This window comes from Medicago sativa, chromosome 8 (assembly GCF_051527215.1).
Source record: "Medicago sativa cultivar Bolivia chromosome 8, Bolivia_mono, whole genome shotgun sequence".
Lineage (NCBI taxonomy): Eukaryota > Viridiplantae > Streptophyta > Magnoliopsida > Fabales > Fabaceae > Medicago > Medicago sativa.
In genome coordinates, this window is record NC_140756.1 from 38,730,810 (window position 1) to 38,747,346 (window position 16,537).

Sequence of the window (16,537 nt, forward strand, 5' to 3'; positions counted from 1 at the left end):
GATATTTAATTTTCACGTATACCTTCGTTGCAGATGTGTTTGATAGCTAAGGAGATTATGAAGGAATTATGAGTGATGACCAAGGAGATTGCATAATGATGATTCGTATATCACAAGAATTATTAATTATGCATTTATGTTATATGAATTATGAGTTCTAAGGAGACTTATCGTTATTCCTCCTGAATTGAAATTATTATTTGTCTCTATTTCAACTCCGTTTCAACCATGAATTATATTTCTCCCATACGCGAACATTTAGAAAAATTGATCAACGTATAGATGAATCATACTTTAAAATCATGAAGGAACTTACAAGAATACTTGCCATATTGCAAAGAATGGCAGCTTCCGAATCTTTGCGTTGCTACGGTACAAGAATCGAACCCTCATCCTGATTCTCGTTTTGATTCCTCCAAAATTATGATTGAGGAATCGATAATCCGTTCTTCCAATTTCTTGTGCCCACCGCCATTTCCAGACATAACTTCTTCTCACATGTCTCTTGGTTTTGTGTTCTTATCAACCACACAACCACTCGAAAATTTGGGCATTCTTTAATGAAGCCTCCTAAGCTGGTTCAAAGTATCGTTGGATTATCATTAATTGTCCAAATTGATCAATGACACGAACAATCAGTGACACTGTATATATGGGATACAACGCCATATGACTAGTGGATGTTTAGATGCGTGCTTATTACAACCTTGAGGACTATGTTGTTGTTGATGGATGGAGTAATAATACGTATATCACATGAATTATTAATTATGAATTTTATATAGTGGGCAGTTATTTTTTTTTTTTTGAAGAGCCTATGTTGGGCAGTTATTAGATTTTATGCGTTAACATCCTTTGTTGGTTATAGAAAAGTAGTTATTGGTGTGTTATAAAAAAGGCTGTAATCCGTGAATGATGAAATAATGAAATTTTAAGTCTTTCTCAATTTCTATGACCTATTCCTACTCGAATTTGAATAATTATATCTATTCATTTCCCAATTTCAATCATATAAATAGAGTTGCAACAAAAAAACCAGAGCCGTTGTCACTGTGAACAGTGTTTTTAGGGTAAAAACCTTAATTTCTGGTAAAAAAATAGTTCAAACTTAACTTTACACGTTCTAACGTAACTTAGGTCCTTTTTTTTTAGGAAGACTTAGGTCCCTTGTGAACAGGGAAATTATTATTTTTACCTTAATTACCCATGCTTCAATTATTATTGTATTAAAGTTAACTAATCTTTTCCTTTGCCTTCTAAAAAATGTTGTAAAGATAAAGTTGTAAAAATAAAGATAAAGTTGCTTTGAGTAAGAGTTGGGCGGTGCACATCTTTTTCTTTTCCTTTTACAATCCAATTCAAAGTTGGGCAGTGCAGATTGTAAGAGTTTAAATTATTCTCCTTCAGGTTTGGTGAGTATATTTCTCTTTCTTTTTTGAAACAATATTCATCGATCATGATAAGCTTTAAAATAAAGAAACAAATTGTTTTGATATACTTATGGATGTTGTGGAGCACTTCTACTAGTATTTGTGTTAATGCAACAAATGATAGTTTGAAGCCAGGTGATACAGTGAATTCCAATTCCAAGCTATGTTCTAAACAAGGCAAGTTTTGTCTTGAATTCCACAAAATTGGTCACTTGATTATAAGTGCTAATATCAATACACCACTGTGGATGTATGACAGAAATCAACCCATAGACATAGATTCAGCAATTCTATCACTAGATTACTCTGGTAGGCTCAAAATAGAATTTCAAAATAGGAATTTACCAATAATCATTTACTCTTCGCCTCAACCCACCAACAACACTGTCGCCACTATGTTAGACAACGGTAACTTTGTGCTTCAACAACTTCACCCAAATGGGACAAAGAATATATTATGGCAGAGTTTTGATTATCCCACAGATGTTTTGATCCCAACGATGAAATTGGGAGTTAATCGAAAAACCGGACATAATTGGTCATTGGTTTCAGGGTTGACTCATTTGCTTATAAATTCAGGTGAGTTTAGTCTTGAATGGGAACCAAAACAAGGTGAATTGAACATCAAGAAAAGTGGCAAAGTGTATTGGAAAAGTGGAAAACTTAAAAGCAATGGACTATTCGAGGACATTCCGGCGAATGTTCAACATATGTATCAATATATTATTGTCTCTATCAAGACTGAAGAGTCTTTCGCATTCAAAGTTAAAGATGGAAAGTTTATGCGATGGTACCTAACTGAGGAGGGGAGGTTAGTAGGTGGTGATGGACACAATGATGTTGATATTGTAAATGCAGATATGTGTTATGGATATAATAGTGATGGAGGATGCCAAAAATGGGAGGATATACCAACTTGCAGGGACCCTGGTGAGGTGTTTCAGGAAAAGGCAGGAAGACCAAACAGAGACAATTTAACGTGGTGGTTTGAAGAGGATGTGACTTATAGTTACAGTGATTGCAAGGTGAGATGTTGGAAAAATTGTAGTTGCAATGCATTCCAAGAATTTAATGCAAACGGGACTGGATGTGTATTCTATTCATGGAATTCGACAAAAGATGTTCAGGTGGTTCCGAATATCTTTTACACCTTGGTGAAGCCAACAAAATCAGCTCGGAATTCCCATGGTACGTAAGTTATAATGTCATTTTAAGTGATTATTTATTTTCTGCTTATTCCACCGTAAAAACTGCCTTCCTTCAGCCCATTAGATAGCGGATGTCAATCCAAGGACAAATTAAATTGATTGGAATCGGTAACTGTTGGAACATGTGTCGAAATTGAGTAAAAAAGACTAAACACAAATTCCCATGTTGGGTAGAACTAGTGTTGTGTGAATTGAAAAAAGTGGAAGTCCCACATCGGATGGAACACACACATTAGTAGTGTTTATATAGTGGGGGTGTACCTCTAATTAATGGGGGTACATAAGCGCTAGAGAAAAAATATATATTGATATATATTTTTATTATTTGGAAATGATAAATTAAATAATTAATTTAATCATTATTAGAAAGTGCTTTCTTAGTCCCCAAGTTTTACTAAAATATTTTGGTACATAATATAATATATTTTTGTACTAAATTTAATATATTTTAGTACTCAATTAAGATATTTTTGTACTAGATCTAATATGTGAATTACTTAATCACAAAGTAATATGTTACTTGTTCCCAAAGTTTCTCATATTACTTGTTCCCAAAGTTTCTCACTTATTAGTTGTGAATTTTCTCTATAAATAGAGAGCTCACACAGTGCATTCCACACACCGAAAAGAATTTCATTGAGTTGTCGGGAATTCTTTTCTTCTCTTCTCCCTCCGACTTGTGTTAACAAGTTTCTTCTGCTTCTACTCCTTTCTGTCCCTTTCGGTTTCAAATAGAGCGGTTACGTACCGTATCGAGTGGCTTCGATCAATCGATTGAACCATACTTTTAAGAGTGTTCTTAAGACCATAGTCCCTTTTCGGTTTAATGTCCCTTCGGAATTAAGAATGGTCTTAAGTTCATAGTCCCTTTCGATAATATATGTCCCTTCGGAATAAAGAGTACTATTAAGATCATAGTCCCTTTCGTAATAATAATGTCCCGTCGGAATTATGAATGATCTTAACAGTATATAAATTATTTAAATATTTTTCTATTTGAGGAGAAATGGTGGTATCACCATATTTGAGTGGTCGTAGTACCATATTGAAAGTTTGGAGAACTTAAAAGTTAGAATGGTGGAAACACCATATTTGAGTGGTCTTAGCACCATATAGAATGGTAATAATACCATATTAAAGTGGTTTCAGTATTAAAGAGTGGTCTTAGTACCATATTTGACGGTGTAATTCTCGAACGATTTTCTACAGTGCAGTAGTTAATCGAACAGTTGTAGCTGGGCTTGTTTTATCCTGGAGGCGGCGTGGTTGATAGTCTACCTTGCACAATTTTGGGTAGTGCCACGAAACGTCTTAAAGAGAGCGACCTGGTCGTGACTCAACCTAGTAACAACTTCGGTAGATAATAGAATTTGGAAATTCAAATATTTGGAAATCCAAAAACAACAATTTTAAGACGTTTCGACTGCTATGTCTACCGAAGAAATTACTTATTGAGATTTCAATTGTCCCTAAATACATTAAGGATAAATCAAGTTATAGAAATACACCTTTTGACTGAAACAATGAAGTGTATGTTGTTATAACAACAACACTATGAAATTCACATATCCCTTTTAATGGTAAAGTATGGAGTTAATTGTGGATAATTAAAACTGTTCCTCGGCACATCCATGTAGTTTGGCTAATTTTTTGTTAATTAAATGCTCTTCATTTGACTGAAGCATTATTTGTTCATCTACTGTTGGGCATACTATGAACACTATTACCGCTTGGTTATGGAAAGCACTGAGTACTCTAAAGTTCATTGCTTCCCTTCGCCACTTGGATTTGCTTTTGACCGGTCTTGTTCTAATGAATGCTACACTATTGAATAGTTGGAATGTACCGAGGAACATGTGGATAACTTTACCATATTAATGGATTCTGTTACATGTCGAAATATGAACATTGAAAGAAAAAAAATGTCTTTTGATGAATTAGAAATTATATGAGAAATTTGTTCAAAACGTTTGAAACAAATACTAGAAAGAATCTGAATTTCAGATTTCTACTGAATAAGACTGAGTTGACTCAGACTTAAAGAGAGACTTGTGTATCATGCATCCTTGTGGAAAAAGATTGCGTCTTTGATGACATGTTCGAAATTAAATTCTCCTTCTATTTTATAAGTTGGGTGATTTTAATATTTGACATGTCAAAATTGATCACGAACAAGCTTTTAATTTTAAATTTGAGTAACTTGGATTTAATTCCAACGTTATAATTAGACAATTTTATTTATTGCAGTCAAGATATATGAACCAAAAGTTCATATAAATCAGAATTTAGAGAATATGAATCTCTAAACATAATAAATTATGATATGTGTGAATTTGATGACACATAAATTAGAAATGATAAAATGATGTTTTTATCATATTTATTGATGACTGTGAATTTTGGAAAATAAAATTGATATGCTTGAATGTTCAATTTTTATAACAAAAATTGAAATTGAAATTTATAGAGTACCCAAGTCTAAGAACAAAAATTCTAATTAAGAAATTTTTGAAGAAAAGACAATCCAACTTGTCTTATTTTTGAACTTGGGATTGTCCGGACTATATTTGGCTTCAGGACCCCAAGAGAGTTAAACTCACTAGTAGAGCCTATGAATGTGTATTCATTAGGTATGTTATAAATAACGAAGCATATAGGTTTTAGGACCTAAATGTTAAAGTGATCATAGAATTAAAAAGATGTTGATTTCTATGAAGTAAGTACCCCTGTAAATTAAAGAATAGTGGGGGCACTAGTGGGGGTAAACTAAATTTCCTTCTAAAAATTAAGAACTAGTGGGGGCACTATATCTAATCACATTCATGTAATTAGAAATAGTTATGAAAACATCATATGAGATGTTATAGAACCTCAAGGAGGTAAGAAAGCTAGAATTGCTAAAGAGTATGAACTTGGTTTATACATTGGAAGAAGATCCATTAAGCCTTAAATAAGACATATCCTCATTGGATGTTGAATTTTGGCAAGAAGCAATAAACGATGAAATGGATTTTCTAGAGTCTAACAAAACATGACACTTGGTTGACTTGTCTCATAGTTGCAAAATCAATCGGTTGTATTTGGATTTTGGAAAAAGGAACTAAAACCTGATGGTACGGTTGATGAATACAAGGCTCTCCTTGTAGTCAAAGGTTTTAGACAAAGAGAAAAATATAGACTTCTTCGACAGTCATTCACCAGTCACGAAAATGCTATCAATGAAAGTACTAGTCCCTTTAGCCGCCGTTCATAACTCGATAGTACTCCAAATGGATGTGAAAGTTGCCTTTTTTATGGTGAATTAGAAGAAGAAATCTATATGAAACAACCTGAACGTTTTGCGATTCATGGACAAGAAAACAAAGTCTGTAAGTTAGATAATTCTTTGTGAGGTCTAAAATAAACTCTTAAGGAATGACAAGAAAAATTTGGCATTCTAATGCTATCGAATGAGTATAAAGTGAATGAAAGTGACAAATAATATTTGCACGATCATATGTCTCTATGAAGACGACTTGCTCATATTTGATTTAAAGATTCATGTTATGAATTATGTGAAATCATTGTTTATCAATAACATTGATAAGAAAGACCTAGACAAAGTTGAAGTAATTCTTGGTTTCAAGATTACTAGATTAAAAAAAAAAAAGAACTTTTTTGATAAATCTCACAAAGTTGAGAAGTTCTTAAGGAAATATTATTATTTCACCGTAAACTTGCAATCATATATTATGATCCAAGTGTAAGAACACTTGAGATGGAGTTAAACAAATAAAATATGCGAGCATCATTGGCAGTCCTTAGGTAAGCCACTGAATGTATTAGATCCGACATTGCCGATGTCGTGAAACTCTTGTGCAAGTTTACTAGTAGACGGATGAGAAGCATTGTCATGCTATAGAAAGAGTCATGAGGTGCCTTAAGAAAACTATGACTCTAAGATTACTTCACTAGGAGTAACCTATTGTACTTAAATGGTACAAGATATAAAATAAAACATCTTTCAGATGAATATTTAGCGACTAGTGTTTGTATATTGAGCATCACTAGAGGAGTTGTTTGTTAAAACAAATGATATGGACTCAGTCCAATATGGAATGAATCTGAGATGAGAACACTAGAGAAAACTAGTGAAGAGGTAAGTTGATAAGATGCTTGCTAGTTGAAATCCCTTAGTGGATAAAACCGGTTCCAGAAGTGTTAATTTATTGTGATGGTCTGCAGCTATTACAAAATTGAGAATCGTTACCACAATGGTAAGAGGCACGAACACAGAGAAATAGAGAGCTAGCTACTCTCAAAAGGAACGGTTAAAGTAGATCATGTACGTACTGATAAAGAATTAGTTAATCCTTTGACGAAAGGAATTACTAAAAAGAAAGTCCTAAACACATCCTATAGGATGGGACTTATGCCCAAAGGTCACAAGTGATGGTAACCCGACCTACATGACTGGAGATCCCAAGAAATAGGTTCAATGGGTAATAACAAGTCACAAATGATAGAACATGCTATGATAAAAGTAAGAAAGCATGATTCCTGCAGCGATAGAAGGATGAGATAATAGAAACTCTTAATGAGATCTATACTCTATTGGGAGTGGAGTACATAGCTACAGGAGTACTCTTGATAGACTCACCTATACGAATGTGGAACTAAGGGCCGGTTCCTATGGAATTCGGGGCAGAATACCTAGAGCGTTCGTTAAAACCGGGATACACGTGCAAGGCCATAAACGCACGGGCTTTTAGAATACACCTTATGAAAAGGTTTGTGTGTGGGTTCTATGTCTGAGATAGAGTTCAATGCTGTAAGCAACTCTTGTTAATCAGAATTTTACTCGCTATGCAGAGGTTCAAGTTGTAGGCGACACCTTTGTTTACTAGCAAATCTTATGGAGACGTTTTTGACGTTATTTCTGAAACCATTTTTTAAATTCAAGTGGGGGATTGTTGGAACATGTGTCGAAATTGAGTAAAAAAGACTAAACACAAATTCCCATGTTGGGTAGAACTAGTGTTGTGTGAATTGAAAAAAGTGGAAGTCCCACATCGGATGGAACACACACATTAGTAGTGTTTATATAGTGGGGGTGTACCTCTAATTAATGGGGGTACATAAGCGCTAGAGAAAAAATATATATTGATATATATTTTTATTATTTGGAAATGATAAATTAAATAATTAATTTAATCATTATTAGAAAGTGCTTTCTTAGTCCCCAAGTTTTACTAAAATATTTTGGTACATAATATAATATATTTTTGTACTAAATTTAATATATTTTAGTACTCAATTAAGATATTTTTGTACTAGATCTAATATGTGAATTACTTAATCACAAAGTAATATGTTACTTGTTCCCAAAGTTTCTCATATTACTTGTTCCCAAAGTTTCTCACTTATTAGTTGTGAATTTTCTCTATAAATAGAGAGCTCACACAGTGCATTCCACACACCGAAAAGAATTTCATTGAGTTGTCGGGAATTCTTTTCTTCTCTTCTCCCTCCGACTTGTGTTAACAAGTTTCTTCTGCTTCTACTCCTTTCTGTCCCTTTCGGTTTCAAATAGAGCGGTTACGTACCGTATCGAGTGGCTTCGATCAATCGATTGAACCATACTTTTAAGAGTGTTCTTAAGACCATAGTCCCTTTTCGGTTTAATGTCCCTTCGGAATTAAGAATGGTCTTAAGTTCATAGTCCCTTTCGATAATATATGTCCCTTCGGAATAAAGAGTACTATTAAGATCATAGTCCCTTTCGTAATAATAATGTCCCGTCGGAATTATGAATGATCTTAACAGTATATAAATTATTTAAATATTTTTCTATTTGAGGAGAAATGGTGGTATCACCATATTTGAGTGGTCGTAGTACCATATTGAAAGTTTGGAGAACTTAAAAGTTAGAATGGTGGAAACACCATATTTGAGTGGTCTTAGCACCATATAGAATGGTAATAATACCATATTAAAGTGGTTTCAGTATTAAAGAGTGGTCTTAGTACCATATTTGACGGTGTAATTCTCGAACGGTTTTCTACAGTGCAGTAGTTAATCGAACAGTTGTAGCTGGGCTTGTTTTATCCTGGAGGCGGCGTGGTTGATAGTCTACCTTGCACAATTTTGGGTAGTGCCACGAAACGTCTTAAAGAGAGCGACCTGGTCGTGACTCAACCTAGTAACAACTTCGGTAGATAATAGAATTTGGAAATTCAAATATTTGGAAATCCAAAAACAACAGTAAAAAAAAAAAAAAAAAATTGATTGGAATCAAACGTCTTTGTAATGAGACCCATCATAAATCGGTATTTTAATTATGGATGTTCAAAACCGAACCAATTCAATAAGAAAATCGCAAACCGAACCGACCTAACCTAAAACCGCAAAAAACTGCATTTGGTTCAGATGTATTTGGATCATTTTTTATACAACTGCATGGTTCGGTTTGCGGTTTTTATCTTATCAACCGAACCGAGCCAAACCAAACCAATCCGAAACAAAAGAAAAACAATAATTAAACCTATGTCACCTATACCAATACTCATAGAAACTCAATGAAATACATCTATATATGTGCTACTTGAACTTTTAGATAATGATAAAATAGTCTTTTGCATTTCTTACGGAATATAACTCAATGAAATACATCTATATATGTGCTAGTTGAACTCTTAGATAATGATAAAATAGTCTTTTTCATTTCTTACGGAATATATGATTACTTTTTATACACGTTTTAAATCTAGTCTATGTTGTTGGAAACATTGTTTGATGAAAATTAAACTATAATTTTGGAAACATTGTTTAAAATTGGTTGTGTTTTTACCATTTTAACTTGATATTAATGTTGGAAACAAAATTATATTGTATAAAAAAAAAAAAAACCACACCAACCGATCCAACACAATCCGCATTGGTTTGGTTTGGTTTGGTTCGGTTTTTATTTTAAAAGTCAACCACACCAAACCAAACCGCATGCTTTTTTATCTTGCGGTTCGGATGACTTTTAGTCTGAAAACCGAACCAAACCGCACCACGAACATGCTGTAATTTTAATCGCAAATGTTAGTATATCGTGTTAGTATTTTTTTCTTTGTTATGACTTCAATCATAGACTTCGACAACTTTTTAACCCCTTAACTCAATTGTTGAGCTACCCAACTGCCCTCCTCTATAGATTAGATTATCGAAAATGTCACTTAAATTTTAAAATAAGGTTTAACTCGACATGGAATCACTTCATCTCACAATCGCTTCCTCACGATCGCTTCATCAGAATTGTTTAATCATAATTGTTTCATCACATCGCTTCATCAGAATCACTACTCATCATATTTGCTTTATCGCAATCACTTTTACATCCTCACCACAATCGCTTAATCACAGTCATTCTAATCAAATTTATTTCACAAGATCTAAAGAACACAAATAAAATATAAAGGTGTCAAAGGGATATATTTGTATTGATCAATGATAGAAACAATAGCCAAAATTAAAATGGAACATCAACAAACTTTTGTAGTAAGATTCTTGATGTTACGAAAGATATATCACAATGGATGAAATTGAAAGCGGATTAGTCAAGAGAAAGTTATGAGTGTTTGAGCATTTGAGGGTATAGTTTTTCTTTGGTGACTAAACTTGTGATGGAAAATAATAATCCTCATGATTCCAAAAGTCATATTTATAAACGAGGATTTTTTTTTTATTTGAAGTTGAAGTATAGGATTAGGGTTTGGCATCAAGATAAGACCAAAAAGAATTAAATGTTTGAGATGAATATGCTTATATCACAATTCAAACTGATCTTGTATAGTCAATGCAGGTGTAAAAAGGTCTTCAAAAAAAAATGCAGGTGTTAAAAGGTGGATATGGATAGGTTCTGCAATAGCAATTGCTTTACTCATATTATTCCCACTCATTTTATGCCTAGCCAAAAAGAAACAAAAACATGCACTACAAGGTATATGGATACTTTAAAATAGTGAATGCAGGTAAAAAAAAAAGATGGATATGTATAGGTTGTATCTTTATCTTTGATTTTTTTGCTTATGTAGATAATAAAAGTAAAAGAAAGGAAGGTAAAAGCAATGATTTGGTGGAATCATATGATATCAAAGATCTTGAAGATGACTTCAAGGGACATGATATAAAAGTTTTTAACTTTACATCAATCATGGAAGCAACTATGGAATTTTCCCCTGAAAACAAGTTAGGACAGGGAGGCTATGGACCTGTTTATAAGGTGACTTTATAGTTAAATTGTATTTTTTATACGTGAATGATTATGTTTGTTTAAAAGCATGTTTTATATTACTAGTATAATTATGGCACCAGCTTCATGTTGCAAACAAGTGTTTTTTTTTTTTGGGTGCAATGCAAACAAATGTTTCTAATGTGTTAATATTATTTTTCATGGTTGGTGATTATTGTTTCGGACAAATCTTATATGCATTTTTTTAGGTATTTTTAATTTTCTCATTGTTTGTTATTGTAACAACAAAAAGAGTATTTTAAGTTAAGAATCATAAGAAAAGTATTTACGGAAATGCACTGAAATGGTTGGTGATTATTGTTTCGGACAAATCTTATATGCATTTTTTTAGGTATTTTTAATTTTCTCATTGTTTGTTATTGTAACAACAAAAAGAGTATTTTAAGTTAAGAATCATAAGAAAAGTATTTACGGAAATGCACTGAAATTTTGTCCTTTTGTTTTACGACTTCAGGGAATCTTGGCAACAGGGCAAGAAGTTGCTGTAAAAAGACTTTCAAAAACATCTGGACAAGGAATTGTGGAATTCAAAAATGAATTGGTACTTATATGTGAACTTCAGCACACAAATCTTGTACAACTACTTGGTTGTTGCATTCATGAAGAAGAAAGGATTCTGATTTACGAATATATGCCAAACAAAAGCTTGGATTTCTACCTATTTGGTGAGAATGTGTTGAACTCTATATTTGTATGTGATGTTATCCTAACTTTAAAATAAACAAGTAATTATCATGTTTTATTTACTCATTAGTTAGCCATGGAAAACTAAATAACATTAGGGTTTGCTACTTTTGAGTAATATACATTTTAACATTAATTATTATGTTTTCATTGCGAAGATTGTACGAAAAAGAAGCTGCTAGATTGGAAGAAGCGTTTCAACGTAATAGAAGGAATTGCTCAAGGATTGCTCTATCTTCATAAGTACTCAAGACTCAAAATCATTCATAGAGACTTGAAAGCTAGCAACATACTTCTTGATGAGAATATGAACCCAAAAATTGCTGATTTTGGTATGGCAAGAATGTTTACACAGCAGGAGTCCGTAGTAAATACCAACAGAATTGTTGGGACATAGTGAGTTTTCAAAATTTTATTTATTTCAAATGTTTTATTGATGATTTTGTGAAAACTTTATTTTTTTTTTGAAAGTTATGATATTTTTGTGTAGTGGATACATGTCTCCAGAATATGCCATGGAAGGAGTTTGTTCTACAAAGTCTGACGTCTATAGCTTTGGAGTGTTGCTACTTGAAATCGTTTGTGGAAGAAAAAACAATAGCTTCTATGATGTTGATCGTCCACTAAATCTAATAGGACATGTATGTCAATTCATTCCATTAAGTTTTTTTTAATAAATTATTTGTTGTTCCTAATTTGATTAAATTATTAATAGGCATGGGAGCTATGGAATGATGGTGAGTATCTAAAGCTAATGGATCCAACATTAAATGACACACTTGTTCTTGATGAAGTGCAAAGGTGCATTCATGTTGGTCTCTTATGTGTAGAACAATATGCAAATGACCGACCTACAATGTCTGATGTTATATCAATGTTAACAAACAAATATGAACTCACAACCTTACCAAGAAGACCAGCATTCTATTTTACAAGAGAGATCTTTGAGGGGGAAACAACTTCCAAAGGGAAAGACACCGACACCTATTCTACGACAACAATTTCTACCTCATGTGAAGTAGAAGGGAAAATATAAGTAATAAATATCGCTTGAATATGGTTTTTGTTTATGAAATATATACTCATTTCCTGTGTCTGTAAAAGTATACTCGCAATGTTCCTTTTAATATGTATTTTTTTCATGGTAGTTCTCGTCAATATATTGTAGTATGTATGAGATTTTTCATAACAAGTTTTTTTTATTAATGGCAGATAACAAATTAGTTCCATAAAAATTGGTTTATGAAAAGCTTGCTAATTAGCCCCTTATCTCTGCTATTTAAAAAGCATGCCAATCACAAAAATAGATAACGTTTTAGTTTAATTTATTTCACAAATGGGAGGTTGTGAAAGCCACACACCAACACAGTACCTCTGTAGCCCCTCTCTCTCTCTCTCTCCAACTATCCTTAGCTAAAACCGCCGCCAATGTATCCTCAAATTCGGTAACGGCCACTGTCAGATCAACAAGAATGCGTCGGCGTCGATTTATTGCAGCTACAGTGACCAAACGACAAAATTGTTTTTCTCGTTGTCTCTCATTTCTCAAGCCTAATTCTGTTAGTCTCTCCTATTCTTCTTCCTTATTTCTCTCGTTTGACTTATGTCTTTCACAATGCCACTGCCGTCATGAGTATATCCCTAGAGTTTTTTTAAAATGTGTTTAGTAATCTTAATGATGTATCAGAATTAATATTAATGATAATTTGGGACGAAATTATACTGATTTTGTGTTATTGAACTCAAAGTCTAATAATATTCATGTTGTATGAATTTTCTTTTGGTGCTTATTTCTTTGAATAAGTTGGCTCAGGAAATGGTGGAATTCTTCAATGCAGTTCATGGTTTGAATCATGGTAATTTTAATTTGGTTTCGTTCTACTTTATTCTATACATAAATATTGAATTTAAATCTGAGTGTTTTGGAGGATCTATAGAAGAACTATTATGGATAGTAAATGTTGCAAATTCCATAGCTAATGGATGCATAGCTAAGGAAAATACTCAATTGCACGACTAAAACCATCGTGCATATCCCACGAATGCACTGGCAATTGAGATCCCCATTTATTTTCATACAAAATGCCAAAATTAACCTTAGACTTGTTTTTGCCAACTACTGCAACTCCTAGTCTTAACATCGATGCAGAAAAACTTCTCTGCTCAATGATAATGAAACTCTGATCACTGGAAACCAATCCATCTCCGATCCCAATCTCCGGTGACATCTCCACCTCCACGATTTCAATTTCATTCAAGATTAGCATCCGTCTAATTCTCAATCATGTGGAGATGTTCCCAAGCCTTATCCTGAAGGAAAATCGAATAAAAGAATGGAGTAGAAGCAGCGGAATAATTTCGATTTTCTTTCCTTGGATCATTACGAAATTCAAACATGAATCAGTGATTTGATTGTTACCTCGAAATTTGGAATCTGAACGTTGGAAACTGCAAACTGGAATCTAGATCACAGCCAAGCAAGCAGCAAGCAGCAAGGCCTCTAGCAAGTCCACACGAACAGTGCTCCTCCAAAACTCGGTGCTAGCCAATGAATCGGAAGTGCAGAGAAGAAGGGTTGCTCCAAAACGTGTAACCAAAAACTTCAGCACTAGAGTTCTATTTATAGAACTTCTAGTGTGCTCTGCAAGTCAGAAGTCACTATTGGGCTTCAGTAAGCCCAACAACGAGTTTAGTAATTTTGCTAACTAATTAGCGTTATTTACTAAACGCACCCCTTATATAAGTCATACTTATATATTTCTCTTTTGACTGTTCTTTGTGTGTGACCCTATAGGTTCTAGTCACGTTGGCAATAATATTAAATCTAATATTTAATATTATAAACAATGAGCGGTATCTAGCAACACATCATTGCTACCCAAGTGACAAGAATGTCAAGTGATCTGACGAAACCTTTCCATGATAATACTCATGTGTACACTTACTCCTTTGTCTCGATATCTTTATTGATCCCAAGGCATAGATATTGTCACCCTTGTATAGATCAATATTTATATTCCTTGATTCCGAAATATACTGAATAACGAATAAGTCCAATATCTTATATTGACTTAGTTCGGCATGGCCATGCAGTTTTACAGTCATATTTCATCAAGAGGCCTAAAGATATATCTCCCGTTTATGAGGAGGGACAAATCCCATCTAGGACACTCATGTCCCTCAGCATGCTTCATCAAGTACCCATCAACCAACGTTATGGTTATCCTTTTACAGACAACGTTAGAATGGCAACAAAGCACTTGAGTCCACATCTAGGGATCATAGTGGTTTCAGGTCTAAGAGTGATGTACACTATTATCACTGTGAGAATATCTTATGACAATTGCATAACTTACTATGTAGTATTCTCACGGTGGGTCAATCCAGTATAAATATTACTCCTAATATTTATACCTATGTATAGACTTAATATCTCATATCTATGACCCATGAGATGCGGTCATCAGTCTACGTACATAATAGTCTCGACGCTTTATTATTATCCTTTATTCATATTAAAGCTTTGACTACGGATGCATTTAAGAATAGCGTTCTTTATGATAATGTAATCTCATGATTAAGTCACACTTAATTATATTATTACACGAACTATCTATTCTAAGGACTTTATTAACATTACATAAATATAATAAAGAGTGCCATATATTATTCAATAATAAAAGTCATGATACATAAGATAAGTTTAGCATAAATTATTGGCCTCTAGGGCTTACACCAACAATCTCCCACTAGCACTAGAGCCAATCAGGCATAAACCTAATACCCATAGATCTAGTATGACCATCATGCTTCTGCTGGGCAAGAGCTTTAGTAAGTGGATCAGCAACATTCTCTAATGTTGGTACTTTGCATATTTTAACATCTCCTCTTTCGATAATCTCTCGAATAAGATGATAGCGCCTTTGTATGTGTTTGGATTTCTGGTGAGATCTAGGTTCTTTGGCTTGTGCGATTGCTCCATTGTTATCACATAGTAATCCAATGGGATCCACAATACTTGGAACTATTCCAAGATCAGAAATGAATTTCTTAATCCAAACAGCTTCCTTTGCGGCATTAGATGCAGCAATATACTCGGCTTCTGTTGTAGAATCAGCGACTGTTTCTTGCTTTGAACTCTTCCAGCTCACAGCACCGCCATTTAAGCAAAACACATATCCAGATTGCGATTTAAAGTCATCATGATCTGTCTGAAAACTAGCATCAGTGTAACCAATTACAGAGAGCTCTTCTTGACCTCCATAGATCAAGAAAGTATCCTTAGTTCTTCTCAAGTACTTAAGGATATTCTTGACAGCAATCCAATGATCATTGCCAGGATTAGACTGGTATCTGCTCGTAGCACTCAAAGCATACGAGACATCTGGTCGAGTACATAACATAGCATACATGATAGACCCAATTGCTGAAGCATATGGAATATCACGCATTCGATCCCTTTCTTCATTAGTCGAAGGGGATTGAGTCTTTGATAGATTTATACCTGACGACATAGGGATGAATCCTTTCTTGGAATCATGCATATTGAAACGTCTCAGGACTTTATCTATATATGTACCCTGACTTAAGCCAAGCAATCTCTGTGATCTATCTCTATAGATCCTGATTCCTAATATATAGGAGGCTTCACCTAAGTCTTTCATAGAAAAGCATTTCCCTAACCAAGTTTTGATTCCTTGTAATGTAGGGATGTCATTTCCGATTAACAATATGTCATCCACATATAAAACCAGAAATGAGACTATGCTCCCACTAACCTTCTTGTAAACACAAGGCTCATCTTCATTTTTAATGAATCCATATTGTTGTACAGTTTCATCAAAACGAAGATTCCAACTTCTGGAAGCTTGCTTCAATCCGTAGATTGATCGCTGTAATTTGCATACTTTCTTGGGTGCTTTAGGATCACCATATCC

General features: G+C 33.7%; 1 protein-coding gene across 1 annotated transcript; it reads left to right on the forward strand.

The window, feature by feature from the left end:
• The first annotated feature begins 1,288 nt into the window (after positions 1–1,288).
• Positions 1,289–12,786, forward strand: LOC146898984 (G-type lectin S-receptor-like serine/threonine-protein kinase CES101). The gene is made up of 7 exons (XM_085733158.1): positions 1,289–2,618; positions 10,467–10,604; positions 10,699–10,886; positions 11,371–11,581; positions 11,759–11,996; positions 12,091–12,241; positions 12,316–12,786. Exons 1-7 carry the CDS (start codon positions 1,457–1,459, stop codon positions 12,634–12,636), a joined length of 2,409 nt encoding a protein of 802 aa, XP_085589284.1. The 5' UTR covers positions 1,289–1,456; the 3' UTR covers positions 12,637–12,786.
• The last annotated feature ends 3,751 nt before the right edge of the window (positions 12,787–16,537 follow it).